Genomic DNA, 15,785 nt, shown 5'->3' with positions numbered 1-15,785 from the left:
ATATGTCTTCTGTAAATATTTGTTCAATGTCAGTAATATCTAACGGTAACTCTTATTATTTGACTACAATATTATCTAGTCGGAGTTGTCTTTCTTTGTTTAGCTGTACATAATGTATTGACAATGACAGAGTGATAGCTTGTCCGGCTAATTAGCCTAGACTCGTTCGAATAGAGGCTTGTATTCATAACACGTGCCAGTGTATGCACTGATACACGCAAGGATGTACTGGAATGTTTACCCTATTTATTTAATATGTTTACAACAGTATAAAAATGAACTAATTAGTTAAAGCTACATGTACAACTATAAATATTGAATTTAATAGCCTCTCGGACGATGATAAATTGATATGTCTGTTATACAATAATGATATTAAATGCACTACCAAAACCTGCTACAATATAATGAGAACTATAAACAATGTAATGTACAGACAAATAAGCGATTTTAATGCTATTTTCATTTTTAAAGTACATAATTGTGTACTGTTTTTAAACAGTAATATTTTATGTTAATGTACGTCATCCTTGCTAATCAGTTCTTCTCTAATCTGACAACAGGTGATAAATGACATTCGAAGATATTTTAAGTATGCGCATTAGTGCTGTAAAATAGTCCACCCAGTACTTTAATAAGATAACCATTAATTTTATTGCAGACTTTTGATATTTAGATTAGCAGTGGTAACTTATCTTAAATCCCTGTAAGTGTACTTTACGGTGCCCCTAAAGTGACATGTTACACACATTTTTTCAATTAGGAATGTGATGATTTTTTTATATGTTTAAACGAAATCATTTCGTTTAAACGAAATAGTTATTTCAATCGAAATCATTTTCGTTTTAAACTAAATAACTTTTCGTTTTAAACAGAAACGATTTCGTTTTAAACGAATCATTAACTTTTTCTTTAAACGAAATAACTTATTTTTTAAACGAAATAAAAAAAAGTCTCACATTAACTAATTGGAAAAAAGATAGTAGTGGTAACATGTATCTTTAGTGCCCGTAGTACTTTGTACTTATGGTGCAATAAGATTAGAAAAGTTAAATCATGACTACTATGCAGATCTTGCAGTCTAATGTATACGAAGTTCTAAAATTATGACAAGTACTTTAAATTTATATTTAATAAGTAACAATGTTTTATGCTGTTCGATATTTCTGTGGGATCTGGATTGAATCATGAATTAAGTTATATATTACGGGTATTCTCATTCTTGGTATGGGTCGAACAGTTGTATCAATGCTGTTCCCTCACACCATTAAAGGGATTAACCAAAACATATTAGGTGATAAATAATTTCTCTCAAAAAAAACACAAAAAAGTGAGTACTCCGAGAGTGACTATAGTGTTATTAACCTATTGACACAAGATTTTTGCAAGATATTCTTATAGATAACCAAAAATATTATGCAGAAGGTAATAAACCGTTGCAACGCTTTTGAAATAATACAGAAAATTTACATTTTTCTTGCATTTTTATCAATATCTAACTTTTATTTTCGCCCACTTTATCATTTCAGTGTCATATAGACATTCAATGCCAAACTTGATGGAAATGAACATATTGAAAAATTCACCCAAATTGTGGGCGTATCTTTAATGGGGGCAAGGGACAGTTAATTTGAAAATTCCACAAAATGCCACCTACTCAGGTTGAAAGAACTATCCAAGAACTATCGAAAAACTGCAGGAAATATATATGTTGACCATCACTTTTGGGCACTTTTTTCACTTTGAACTCGGTTACCCATAGTCCGGCAATGTTTTTTTCTTTTTTTATTTTTCATGAAAATGCCCTACTGATAGAACATGCATATTTCTCACACAAAATGCATCATTTCATATTATTTTAGCCAGTAATCATGGATTACAGTTTTATTTTATGAAAATAAATATAAGATAGTTTTCAAACACATCCAACATATTTTGCACCAATGGGAGATCACTTTACATAGTAGATATATACTGCAGAATACCATATACTTTTTCAACCAATCAGAGGCTTCGTTGGTTACTTTCCTCTGACCATATTTACTTTTCACAATAACTACTCGTACGCAGGAATCCTCAGTTCTATAAACATCATAAATAACCAGTCGAATATAAATGCCTTTAAAGTGCATCTGTCTATTTTATTTAAAAAACGTACCCGGGCCAAATGCGAAACTGGTCCCTGCCACTTAAATTTATGGGTCTCAGCTGTGAGATTTGGCGTTCATATCGGATCCATATGGTGTTTTGAGTGTATTACTTTATTGTGGTTATATCTAGTCATAAATACCATCTGCTATCATTCATATTATGTTGATAGACAACGTACGTATACAGTACATATTCTTACGTTTTTATGTCTTCAAATTTATTGTTCTTTGGACATGTATGTAAATAAACTTATAAAATTATTACATAATCGCATCTTATGAGTACTATGTATTTATGATAAAGCCTTTGTATTTGATATGTGTACTGTGTTAAAGTATGAAATACCGGTATTTTAATAGAGGTGACAAATTATTTATATATTCACGAATAAATCTGTCTGTTAATTATAACTAATGTTTTATCAATGTGGCCCAATCGGGTCATATTATTGTAACTGTCTCAGGAAAAATGTGCAGCCTCGACTGGGACTGGAACCTCGGACCTTCGGCTTACCGTGCCAACGTTCTACCAATGATTGAGCAGCCGAGATCACACCTTCCCTCTTATTGCGGGACATTGGCACGCCCAATGTCTGCCGCATACTGTTAACCGGATTCAGATGCACACCTCAACCAAGCTGCTTCGCCCCGCATGGACTCCAAGGGTGAACATCTTGGTAGAACCTCCCAATGTAACAGTCTCAGGAAAAATGTGAAGCCTTGACCGCGACTCGAACCTATGACCTTCGGCTTACCGTGCCAACGCTCTACCAGTTGAGCTACCGAGGCCATCCGATACGAGAACCGCTACATTATATTCCCAGGCATTTTCGATATAGTCCACGACCACGACACAGACACATCACATACATATATGTATACATTTATTCCTTATTCATGAGTGAACAATATAGACATAAATATCAGAACAGTAGGGTGAATTTGAGATGTCTATACAATAATATTTTTGGTAGTCGATTTGTCGATATATTTATGTTTATTCGGAAAAAAATATAATATATAATACATGACACATCTGTCCTTAAAATGTCATATAAATAGACCGATGCTGATGCAGTCCCTAAAAGTTTGCATATTTACCTCGCTTTCATATATATAAATCATTTAATTGAAACTTATGTTTCCAATTATTTGAATTTATTATCATGATTGTTATAACAGTGCGCTTATAAATATTTGGCGAGACATCATTTAAAATATTGATCAGTGTTGCATGCGCCGATCGATTACCCTGAATAAGCAATTAAATCGGGTTTTCTACCTGCGAAGTATACGCCGTGTGACTATAAATAGAACACAAATATTTTAATGGTCCGTAGCATTTTGATATGGATTTTCGTCATGTCCTTTGTCATGTTATATATCGTATGATAACACATGTTGTCCTGTGTAGAACGTAAAGTGTAATAAACATGGATTTGTTAAACGTATTTATTTTTATGTCAACGAAACAGGTAAAATTTCGAGTTTTGCCGTACCTAATAGGATAGGAAATGGAATATTGTGTGACCTACTGTTTACATACCGTTATAGATTAAACGCTGTTATTATGTTCAATATGCGGTAAACAACTTAAACAAGGACGTATTTCAGGTTTTCAAAGAATTTCAACACTTATTTTACTGACATCTGGAAAGTAAACATGGGTGAAAAGAAACTAGCAGAGGCCTACATTTTAGGGATTCCATTTGGATTGTTCGGTGCTCATCATTTTTACCTTGGACGAAAAGGGTTCGGTATCCTTTATGCCTGCACACTGGGTCTATTCGGGCTCGGATATATATTTGATTTGATACGTATGCGATGGTTGGTGAAACATGCTAACAGACACGGAACAGACATGAAGATGGTATCCGACGGATATCTGATAGGGGCGTTGGGAGGACTATTTGGTAATTTTTTAGAATTACATTATTTGCCGGTTAATGAGTCATGCCACAAACACTAAATAAGTGAAAGTTTAAGTTCAATGTCAAGGTTTACCTCTCTTTTAAAATTTGTTTAAATACAACATTATCACGTATAGCTGATTCGTCAAAGTTTAGGATAAAATGGGCGAATGGGTGCGGCCTTTAAACTGAAACTGAGAATTTTCAAATCTAAATGTATTTCAAAAGGAAACCAGATGGATTACTAATCCCGTCTGTAATGTGACGTAATTTTTATAAATGGAAGTTAGCATACCGGTGGTCCGAACCCAAAGCCCGCCCGTGTATTAATATACATCACATCCCCTAGCTAAATACTTGTTATTCTCTGCCAGCTGAAACGTCACCCACAACACTCGCTGTGTGGTAAATGTTTAAGTCTTTCCGTCTTAGTTCGTCTTTTAGAGTCTGGAAAGCCATGTTTCATGACTAGTTCCCTAGTAAACGTACAGTGGAGCTTGCAAATAAGCAACAGAAATGTTTTTACTTGTTTTCTGTATCATGTGTTAAATGTCAAGTTTTTTATGGAGAAGAAAACGCCCTTATACGCCTTAAAGACAGTCTTGAAAGACTAGCTATCAGAAAAAGTTCAAACAACACCGAATCATTGAAAAAGGGTTGTTTCACATGAAAATTGAATATCATATAATACATGTATTACTCTACAAAACAATTGTCAGTTTACTGATATATACATTAAATTTCGGAAACTGGGGACTGGGGCCAAAGTTCGGAAACTGCGGACTGGGGCCACACTTTCGGACAGTTCATCGCCTTTAAAAACTCATCATTTTCAAAGAACTATTACATAATATTATAGTTCCCCAGTGCTGAAGTTTTGCATGCAAGTACATACAGCTGTCATTCAAAGGCATACAGCTTTGAAACCGTTATTTTCTTTTTCTAGGTCAATTACGAACCTCACTGGTTCAAGTCCCATAATTCTGACATGTATTATTGGTCAAATTATGCGCTCTTTTGGACTTAGGAAATCCTGGTTAAAGTTTTGCATACAAGTTTAATACTATCGAAAATAAAAAACTAATGCAAATATTCTTCGGGTTTATAAAACTAGGTCATAGCGTCATGTCCCATAACTTTGACATGTATTTTGCAAAATTATGTCCCCTCTTGAACTTAAAAACTTCTGATTAAAGTTTTGCATGTATGTTGCTATCGCCAAAACTAATGCAGATGCTTGATTGAAACTCTACAGATAATTAAACATTTAGGGTAAAATTGCTGCTTCTGGGACAACTATTCGAACAGTCGATCATTGGCTGTCTTTACAATAATTATGGCATTAATTTTGAAAGGGGGATATCTTTTCGAGAATATTTTAAGTATTCATCGTACGGGACAGTACGGTAGAAAATGTAAATGGACAGGTAGATTTTAGGTAAAGATGATGTTTGTTTAACACATATTTCTGTATTTTGATGATATACACATAAGCAGCCACATATCAAAACTAAACATTCCATAGCCCGCCCGCTTATCTCAATACTAGTATTCTTCGTGACGATTTGTAAAAAGACATTGTATCTGAAATCATTTATCCTCCACCTCCGGTTTATGTGTGGAAGTTGGCAGTTACTTGCGGAGAACAGGTTTATACTGGAACAGAGTCCAGGAACTCTGGTTAGGTAAACTGCTCGCAGTTACATAATTGAAATACTGTTGCAAAAACGGCATTAAACCCAAAACAAATAAACAAACAAACAAATCTTTGTGTGAAAAGCCTATCGATCTTGAAGTAGACTATTCTTTTGGGAAATAAATCCGAATAACTGTGCATAATTTGTCTAGATAAAAAAAAAATAACAAAAAAAAAACAACAGAAACAAACAAGCGTTTCATAAAAAACACCAGGAACGCCCGGTCGATTAAGTTCGTTCTGCATATTTTTGCTTCGACATTTAATGAAACCTATTAAGTTTCATTTCTAATAGTATGCTAACGAAATTGCAATTCATTTTATCAGTTTTTACTATTAAGTTGCTCGACTCCTGTCAAGACTTTGTTCAAGCTTCAGCTCGGTTGAGCTTAGTCTGACAAAATAGACTTCTAACAAAATAGACGTCTGACAATATAAACTTCTGACAAAATAGACGTCTGACAAAATAGACTTCTGTCAGAACTGACGTCTGACAAAATAGACTTCTGACAAAATAGACGTGTCAGAATTGACGTCTGACAAAACAGACTTCTGACAAAATATACTTCTGACAAAATAGATTTCTGACTAAATAGATGTCTGACAAAATAGACTTATGACAAAATAGACGTGTCAGAGCTGACGTCTGACAAAATAAGACTTCTAACAAAATAAACGTTTGACAAATTAGACTTCTAACAAAATAGACGTCTGACAAAATAGACTTCTGGCAAAATAGACGTCTGACAAGATAGACTTCTGTCAGAATTGACTTCTGACAAAAGAGACGTGTCAGAATTGACGTCTGACAAAGTTGAAGTCTTACAAAATACTCTCCTGACATAATATAATTCTAGACTTACTTAAAACGTACGATGTCATTTTCTTCATCAGGCTTGCGTGACACGAGATATGACTCGGTGACATGTAGATACATTGTATTAGATTTTCTAGCATTTATCCTGCTAAATGTCTAAAATGGACTGGTCCTTCATCTAATTTGGGTAGTACCACGTATTATTCAAAGGGGTGTTCACTGAAAATTTACTGACTGAATAGCGAACAGTACAGACTGTGATCAACCTGCAAGGATGTGCAGGCTGATCTTGGTCTACACTGGTCGCAAAGGCAGAATCACTAACAAAGAAGTCGTGTCTTCGATACCATGACAGGTGATTAGTTCGAACAACTGTTGCATTGTATAAGCCGGTACATTGGTTGTCGGACTTTTTGTTTGTATTAAAAACAAGTTAAATGGCATGCCTTAGGTTTTACTGTAACGTCAAAATAAAGCGTTTCTCGTGACAGTTATGTCTATTTTGCAGTAACAATGCATTTAATGTGTTTATGTTATATGCAGGAATTATACATGTAATGCAAACAATAAATTTTAAGAATGCACTTCGCGTATTGTTCGGTGTGATTTATATAATGCGTTAAATATATATTTATATAACCGAAAATGTAATGAATTATTTTGCCAACAACTTATTTATATTTATTCGGTACATGTTTAAGTACTTTTTAACTTGCTTATCAGTGCGTAATGGTTTTCCACACATTTATGATATTTAGCGTATTCAATTCATGTGTTTATGTTGGTATTTCAAAAATGTCTAATATATTAATGAAATTGATACTAAAGTTTGGCTATCAACATTGAAATATATATGGGTCAACTAGGCTAAACCACCGCCCGAATCGTTTGTAATGTAACATGTCCGGTATTGAATACATTAATCTAATAATGTAAAAACACATTTTGTATGTATATAAAAGTTATCAGTCTTAACTTTTTTTCCGTTATGAAAAGACTTGTGCGATTTTTTTATACTAGTAACTAGCTAGTCTAAAGTCTGGAGCTTTTAATGTAATTCAGGAGATGTGACTATATTAGAAATTTAAATGTCTCGATATTAATCGGAAAAGCATTGATACTGATCCTGACTAGGATGCAAATTCAGTTTAAATCACGCACTTCATATGAAATACATTAAAGTATATTAATGACTTTATATAATATATTATGCTAGTACCGAATAACTCTTGATGCACCTGTTGCAACTTGTTTTCATATCAACATTTAAAATACATCTTAGACGCACCTTATACAACTTTTAAATCTGTAAGGAGTGTTTATCAGTGGGTTTTCACAAATTAAGTCGCAAATTTATAACAAGCCCGCCATGAATGTTATTATTGAGCCGTGCCATGAGAAAACAAACATAGTGGCTTTGCGACCAGCATGGATCCAGACCAGCCTGCGCATCCGCGCAGTCTGGTCAGGATCCATGCTGCTAACAGTTTCTCTAATACAATAGACTTTGAAAGCGAATAGAATGGATCCTGACCATCCCAGGCCGCAAAACCACTGTGTTGGTTTTCTCATGGCGCGGTTCATATGGGTTTTGTGTTGTATCATAAATAATGTTGAATCACTTAAATATGAGAAAGGAATATTGTCAACAGAAATGTTGCACATATTTATTTTAAATTTTCATGGGTAGGTTAGGACTTGTCTTATTTTGGTGTGGCTTTAAATCAAAGCATGTATATTGTAATTTCTTTGCGAAGATAAATATAAAATCATATTAATACATTTTTCTCTTGGAAAAAAATTAGCTTCATCTTATTTGAATTCTAAATTCCAATTTTTGAAAATCGCTACTAAGATTGTCCACTGCTACTACTTCAATTACCATCGTCGCAAACTCACCTACAAAAATATTAAAGATAAGCATAGAATCTCGGTTTGGAAACATCGAGCACAGCAAATCCAAACCGCAAAGAACGGTTTGAGGTGAGCAGTGATCTAGTGGTTAAGGTGTCGCCGCTCAACCCGGATGTTGTGGGTTCGAACCGTACTTGGGTCACGATCACTACTTCTCACGAGTCACCAGTACTGATTTTTTTTTCTAAAAATGGACTCGAGACTGGTTCAAATACGGTTAAAGCTTTCATCACAATCGAGATAAAATAAATTGTTAATTAATAATTATAAATAATAATAAATTTAAAAAAAAATAAACCCCAAAGAATGTCACAAAAAAAGAAACGAGATCTAACAGACAAAGAGCTAATCAAATGGAATCATTCTGATTACATGAAAACGATAAAAAATCGGGGGAAGGGCTGGGGATAAAAGAGCATGGAAGGGGACATATAAGGGAAGTAACAAAACCAACATAAAATCATGTGCAAGCCTTAAACGTATTTTGGGCATTCGTCTTGACGTACAAGAAAATGATGCGACAGTGGTAAACACTTAACATAACATGCGCCAACAAGACAGACGAACTGAGGAGTCAGATTTCCCTCCTCTAGTTTTACATATCGGTCTTTGCTCCTTAAATCAATGATGTAAATAAATAAATAAAAAAACTCCATTGATACAAATAATATAAGTATACTTGTGTTATGGGGCATAACATTTCAGTTCGAAATCTCGTACAGATTGTACTTACAGCGAAAATATTTATGACAAGTATTTAGACATGGTTTTTGCACATGTACTCAGATAAACATTGCTGGTACTCTTTATATTCACCGCAAAACAACTTTCTTTACGAAACTGAAAATGTAAGATATAATTATCTTAAATGTCAAAAGGCAACAAAATGAAATCTATCTTACTGTTTGGTCCAACAAATCCTTAACATTCACTTTTGTTTTCATACGTTTATAGTAAACATTTTTATTGGAACAGGTGAAAAAAAAACGCTTACAGAACATGCTTTGAAGAAGTGCATTGAACTCTAAGACAAGGCTCGAAGCTAAAAAGAAGAATAGCTTTAAGACATGAAAAGTGATTAGCCTTTAAGTTGATTAATCAGATTAAGATGAAATTGATATGCTGAGTAAAGAAACAGTTAAAATGAAAAACTTGTTATCAAAATGCAGATATTGTGCTTTTACACGCCCGTTTTGCAAAAACGGATGTGCTATATCATGTGCTGACGCACTTCTGTCCGGCCGCCATATTTCGTGTCCGGAGCTCGATTTAAATTTCATACGGGTTATTGACTTTAAACTTGGAATAAAAGTAGGTTTGGATGAATTGATGTGCACAGCAAGCTAAGGTGGACCGGTAGGTCAGACGTTAAGATCACAGAGGATGCACAAAAATTAAGTCTCCCATCACGGCTGCAGTACTAAACCCACAACCGCCCCAAACCCCCATTCCCATCCACCGCAACATGATTCCGCCAAACACACCAAAACAATCCTTTAAATTTTACTTCTTCCTTTTTTTGACTTTATACTTCGGGCGTATATTGCCTCGCTTTACGGAGCTTATTTTTTCTATGATGTTTACTGACGTACCAGTTTGTGCCCTGATTGCAACGCCTGAGGAAATGTTAAAATCAAATTTCGCACATGTTTTGTATTAGCAAACATGGCCAACAATTTGTTCAATTAGTCTCCTTGTTATCACGTGGATGTTTACAAGTACGTGTCCTTCGAACACTGGGAAACTGTTTTCAGTACGATACACGTCAACAACTGCATGCTGGTTTGTCATGAATCAAGAAGATTTACAGTATTGATTTGCATTTTACTTAAGGATATTCCGTGTAAATAATTAAATAGATTTCTCCTATTAGGTTAATCATGAGTGTTAAGTGATGGGCATGTAGCCTTGCTAAAAACTGATTAAACTAACTGCAAGCACTGATAATTCAATATAAGTAATCCGGTGAGAGGCTTTTATGGACGGATGGCTACTGATTTTGAATCTCCTTCTCTCCGCTATGTGGGTTCGAGCCGCACCGCGGTTGTGTGCCATTATTTGTACACATAGACACTTTCCCACTAACTGACGCAGGGTTGTTGCCTAAATGTATTTAACAATGTGCCTTTCTACCTCTGAAGTAATCCCCAAAGTGGCACCTAGGTCTTCCACCATCATAATTTTAGGACATATAACCCAAGAAAAGCTCAATGCAGTTATAATAACTACAGTCATGTCACTATTGAAGAAGATGTAACAGAAATCCGAAAGTTGTAATAGTAATTCGACTATATTATCGAAAGCATTGCCTTACAAATATAGCCTTCAAAAGGAATGACCTTGTCAAACGGTGTAAATGTAGTTGACCCGTAATGACACTCGGCAACTTCCGTGTGATTACGTATTCCCGTTAAGCAATTCGGCATTCTTCGGATGTAAATATAGTTCAACGCGCACATTGTTTCCCGCAAAAACCGAAGTATGCCGAAATCTCATATAGAGGATACGTAATTTGCCGATTGTCCTTACGGGTCTACTATACTTAAATAAAAAAGAACATAACTTGTCATTCATTCTTTATATCGTTTGCAGGTGCACATCACTTTTATCTTGGCAACAAGAAACTTGGCATCTTCTACGCATGTACACTCGGAGTGTTCACCATGGGCTGGATAGCAGATCTGATCCGAATGAAGCATCTCGTGAAAAACCACAATGCTCACACAGAGGAAAAGTCTCTCGGAACTGCCTACATTTTAGCGTTACCTCCCTTGGGTATTTTTGGAGCATATCATTATTACTTAGGCAATATAAAGTTAGGTTTGATATACACTTTCACGTTCGGAATCTTTGGAATTGGATGGATTATTGACTTGTTCCGCATGTCAAAACTTGTGCGGAAGGCAGGATTGGATAAGAAATCCATTGGAACTGCCTACATAATGGCTATGCCCCCGTTTGGGCTTTTTGGTGCACACCACTATTATTTAGGTAATTATTTCTTAGGAATAGTTTATACATGTACGTTAGGAATATTCACGATAGGTTGGATTACGGATCTGTTCAGAATGAAGAATCTCGTCAAAGCTTCAAATGACCCGACCAGTGACTACGGAACAACAAAGGTCACTGCGTACATTTTGTGTGTGTCGCCACTTGGACTCTTTGGAGCTCATCATTTTTACTTAGAAAGATACTTGAATGGTGGATTTTATGTTGCAACTGTGGGACTGTTCGGGTTCGGATGGTTTTTTGATATGTTGAGGCTTCCGGTTTTATACGAACGCTATGCAGACGAGGATAAACACAAATATCCGGATGAAGCATATCTATACTGGTTTCCATTCGGAATATTCGGACTTCATCATTTCTATCTTGAGAATAAGAAATGGGGAATCCTGTATGCCTGTACCCTAGGGTGTCTGGGTATCGGCTGGTTAATTGATGGTATCCGTTTACGTATGTTACTCAGAGAATATAATAAATATGTTGAGGATCCAGATATGAATGACTTTAGAATTTGTAGGCCTAGTTGCCGTTCTTGTTCAGTTTATAGATGTAAACGTTGTTGCTATAGATTATGTTCATGTGGATGTTTTGAGAATTTTAGTCTATCTAGGTCAACTACAGAAACTGAAAACGAGACAAACGGTGAAGTAAGAACAACACCGTGTGATGACTTTGAAATGATTAAGGAAATGTATCCCGATGAAAATCACGAAGGTTATAACGAGAAACCCGCCAATGAACGCGATACTTACCAAGGCGAAGGACAAGCGTATACTGTTCAAGAATCTTATGACACTTACCCAACAGGTCAGACGTCATCAGACCAGACGACAACTCCAGCTTACGATAATGGCGCATATCCGGGCGATCCCGGATATGAAGAACAGTATTTAGCGGAGGGAGAAGCGGGGAATGAAGATTTTCCGTATCCACCACCAAATGAAAGCGAAAATGTAGGCTATCACCAAGAACAATATCAAGAACATACGAACTATAGTTACGATGATAATAACGGAATTGAAGATACTAACAATTGTCAGTATGAAGATAATTCTCCCAGTGATGAGATCCGTCACCACGAGGATGTTAATGTAACAGTTCAGAATGAACAAGAACAATATGAACTTGAAAATCAGCAAAATTATCAGCAGTATAATGTTCAGACAGACAGTCAATATCAAGAAGATGTTCATATGTGAATACGCTTTTAAAGAGAATAATTTAATTCAATGGCATGTTCTTCAGTGAATTATGGACTTATTAGAGTGAAATATATCTGGTATTTTCACACTGGTAAGAAACTTACTATGAAATGGGTAAATTTAGTTAAAACAATTTAAATAAAAAAAAAAATTTACATGTGAGATCAGATATCTTGCACGCGTGAACACCATATCTTACAATTTCGCTCGTGGCTATGCCACCCATGAAAATATTTCATCTGGCGTTCACTCGTGAAAGATATTTCAATCTTACACTGAAACAAATGAATATCCTCTGTACATGTACATTAGTAGATCTTTATATCTTTATATATTATATTGTCTTGATATATCCTGTTTATACTAGGCGACGAAACAAGGGACAAAACTACATACTAGTAAATGTGTTGCATACCTTCCTGCTGTAATATCCCGTGATTTGATGAATAGTTTGTTGTTGTTAATGAAAATGTTTTCAATTATTTATAAAAAAAAACTTGATGGTTTTGGAGAATTATGCAAAATAATATGCGACAGTCATGTTTTTGGCGAAAATAATTGCAATGTTACATTTTTTTGATCCGAGTAGTTGACATCATCTCGGGAAAGCACGGATACATTAAGTAATAATAGAAATACAATAAAACAGTTCTATTTAAATAATGTTATAATTAGTTAGTATATTTATAACAGCTTTGAGCTGTCAAAAACTCTGGCTGAACTGTCCGTCCGTCTGTCGCACTATCTCGTGTTCTCGACTCTTCATTTTAAATATTTGGTATGAAGTATTCGCATATTGTCGGACTTTTATGTCGGTTTTTTTCTGCGTCCTGTCTAAAAATTACATCCGATTCACACGAAAAGCAAGAAGTTTCACACGATGAGAAAGAAGTGTTTTTTTATGTTAAGTAATATTTGTGATAAATATTTTCAGAGGATATACGACGTGCAATAATTCTTGTGCAAACAAAATATCGAACAATATTATTTCACAAGTAGCAAAAAAATAGTTTTTTTTTCTGATTTTGCATATTGACGAGTTAAATATTCAGTTGTAATAAAGCTATATGAGCCATGCCATGAGAAAACCAACATAGTGGCTTTGCGACCAGCATGGATCCAGACCAGCCTGCGCATCCACGTAGTCTGGTCAGGATCCATGCTGTTCGCTGATGGTTTCTCTAATTACAATAGGCTTTGAAAGCGAACAGCATGGATCCTGACCAGACTGCGCGGATGCGCAGGCTGGTCTGGATCCATGCTGGTCGCAAACCCACTGTGTTGGTTTTCTCATGGCACGGCTCAATTATGTAACATGCTTCGCGCGTGTAAAATATTTCAATGGTGTATGTTGAAATGCTTGTTGAAAGTCTTATGACCACTTATATTATTAATAATAAGATCTGTCTCAAGGAAAACGATATATAGAAACATATCTCGAGGGTTTAACGGAGAGTAGTGCCAAACTTATATACAAAAGAGACAGTGCCGACAGTTTTCCGTTCATCCCTCTTTCTCAATTCTATATACCCATTTCATTTGAAGAGAATCTCAATTTTACGTCATAATTTTCATTTCGAAAAAAAACTTTTGGAAAAAAAAATTGTGTAAATAATTATTCATTGTAGTTTAACAATCTTTTAAGATGGTTAAAAAATAGCACACACTTTCATGGCTTTTGTAAGTTACATTCATTTCTATGTCATTTTTTAATGAAGATAATATCAAATGGCTATTCCATAAATTGAAATGTTTTCATAATATATATAATTATTTTGATAATGTTCATTAAATGTGCTAGCTATCATTTTTGAATTTGTAGCATAATTATATTGTTTTGTTATGTGCTTAGAAAAAGTAATGTATTTCTTTAGAAAACTTCTCATTTCAAACACGGTTGTAATAATGGACTACTACACGACTTACTGTACCATACGTGATTGTATGACCCCGGACCTTCGAGCCTCCGGTAATGGTTTTGACTTTGTCCGGCCAGCACTGTTTAAAATGACGTCATAAGTGAAGATTAAACCCATTTGTTTGTTGAGTTGTGACCTTTTTGCACAAAACTGTTCAGTTATGAAGTTACATACTAGTAATCTATTATAATTGAACCATGAGAAAACCAACATAGTGCATTTGCGACCAGCATGGATCCAGACCAGCCTGCACTTTCGCACAGTCTGGTCAGGATCCATGCTGTTCGCTAACGGTTTCCCTAATTGCAAAAGGCTTTGAAAGCGAACAGCATGTATCCTGACCAGACTGCGCGGATGCTATGTTGGTTTTCTTATGGCGCGGCTCATATCTATTTATCATCAATTTGAGCCAAAATGCTGATAATACATGTCATGTTTAGCAAACATTAGAATGTCATAATATTATATAACTTATTTTTGTTACATTGCACCATGCATTAAAGAAATATGTTATAGCGTCGTATCAGTTATTTATGTTTTTCTTTCTTTTAAAGTCAGCTTTGTGTATTAGTATTAGAGATACTTAAATTATATACAATGTCGCTGATGAGTGTGGTTTCCATGGCCGAATAGTTATTATAGGAAGATCGCTGAATTTGAATCACCACTGTTGGTTCGAAACCTGGCTTTAGATGTAGAATTCTTTCTAGTGGGCAAGCAGTGAAGCTGACTTACAGATGGTTGTTGCGGGGGTTCTACCAGATTCCCGGCCTTGCTGAATTAATGTCCGAAGGGGCACCTGGGGTCTTCCTCCACCATGAAAAAGCTGGAAAGTCACCATATGATCTATAGAACTTTGTGTCCGCTGCCCTTTTTACGAAGCTATAAATGGTTATTTAAGTAAGATTGCAGATAAGTTTTTTATAAGTAAATAATGGCCAGAACAAGATATAAATACTAAAAATATCAGAAAATCTGCATTGTAAAATAATAATTGTTGGTACGTACTGACAATAAAGTTCAGATGTGATATAATTTTGTAATTACCTGCAAAGTTTTACATTTTCCTTAGAGATTAATCTACCAAGAGAAGTCTCCAAGAGCTTATCAAATACAATCACCGGCTCCGAAAAGCGACTAATGATCAGGGCGTTATATCGAAAATCTT

The 15,785-nt window shown here is 35.1% G+C and overlaps 1 protein-coding gene across 1 annotated transcript; it reads left to right on the top strand.

Moving 5' to 3' along the window:
• Nucleotides 1–3,455: 3,455 nt before the first annotated feature.
• Nucleotides 3,456–15,140, top strand: LOC123557543 (uncharacterized). The gene is made up of 2 exons (XM_045349054.2): nt 3,456–4,063; nt 11,080–15,140. The coding sequence occupies exons 1-2, from the start codon at nt 3,814–3,816 to the stop codon at nt 12,693–12,695; spliced, it is 1,866 nt and encodes a 621-aa protein (XP_045204989.2). The 5' UTR covers nt 3,456–3,813; the 3' UTR covers nt 12,696–15,140.
• The last annotated feature ends 645 nt before the right edge of the window (nt 15,141–15,785 follow it).

The sequence above is a fragment of the Mercenaria mercenaria genome, chromosome 5, assembly GCF_021730395.1.
Source record: "Mercenaria mercenaria strain notata chromosome 5, MADL_Memer_1, whole genome shotgun sequence".
In the NCBI taxonomy this organism is placed as follows: domain Eukaryota; kingdom Metazoa; phylum Mollusca; class Bivalvia; order Venerida; family Veneridae; genus Mercenaria; species Mercenaria mercenaria.
Note: the sequence above shows the minus strand (reverse complement) of the source record. Positions and strands in the feature narration are given on the sequence as shown.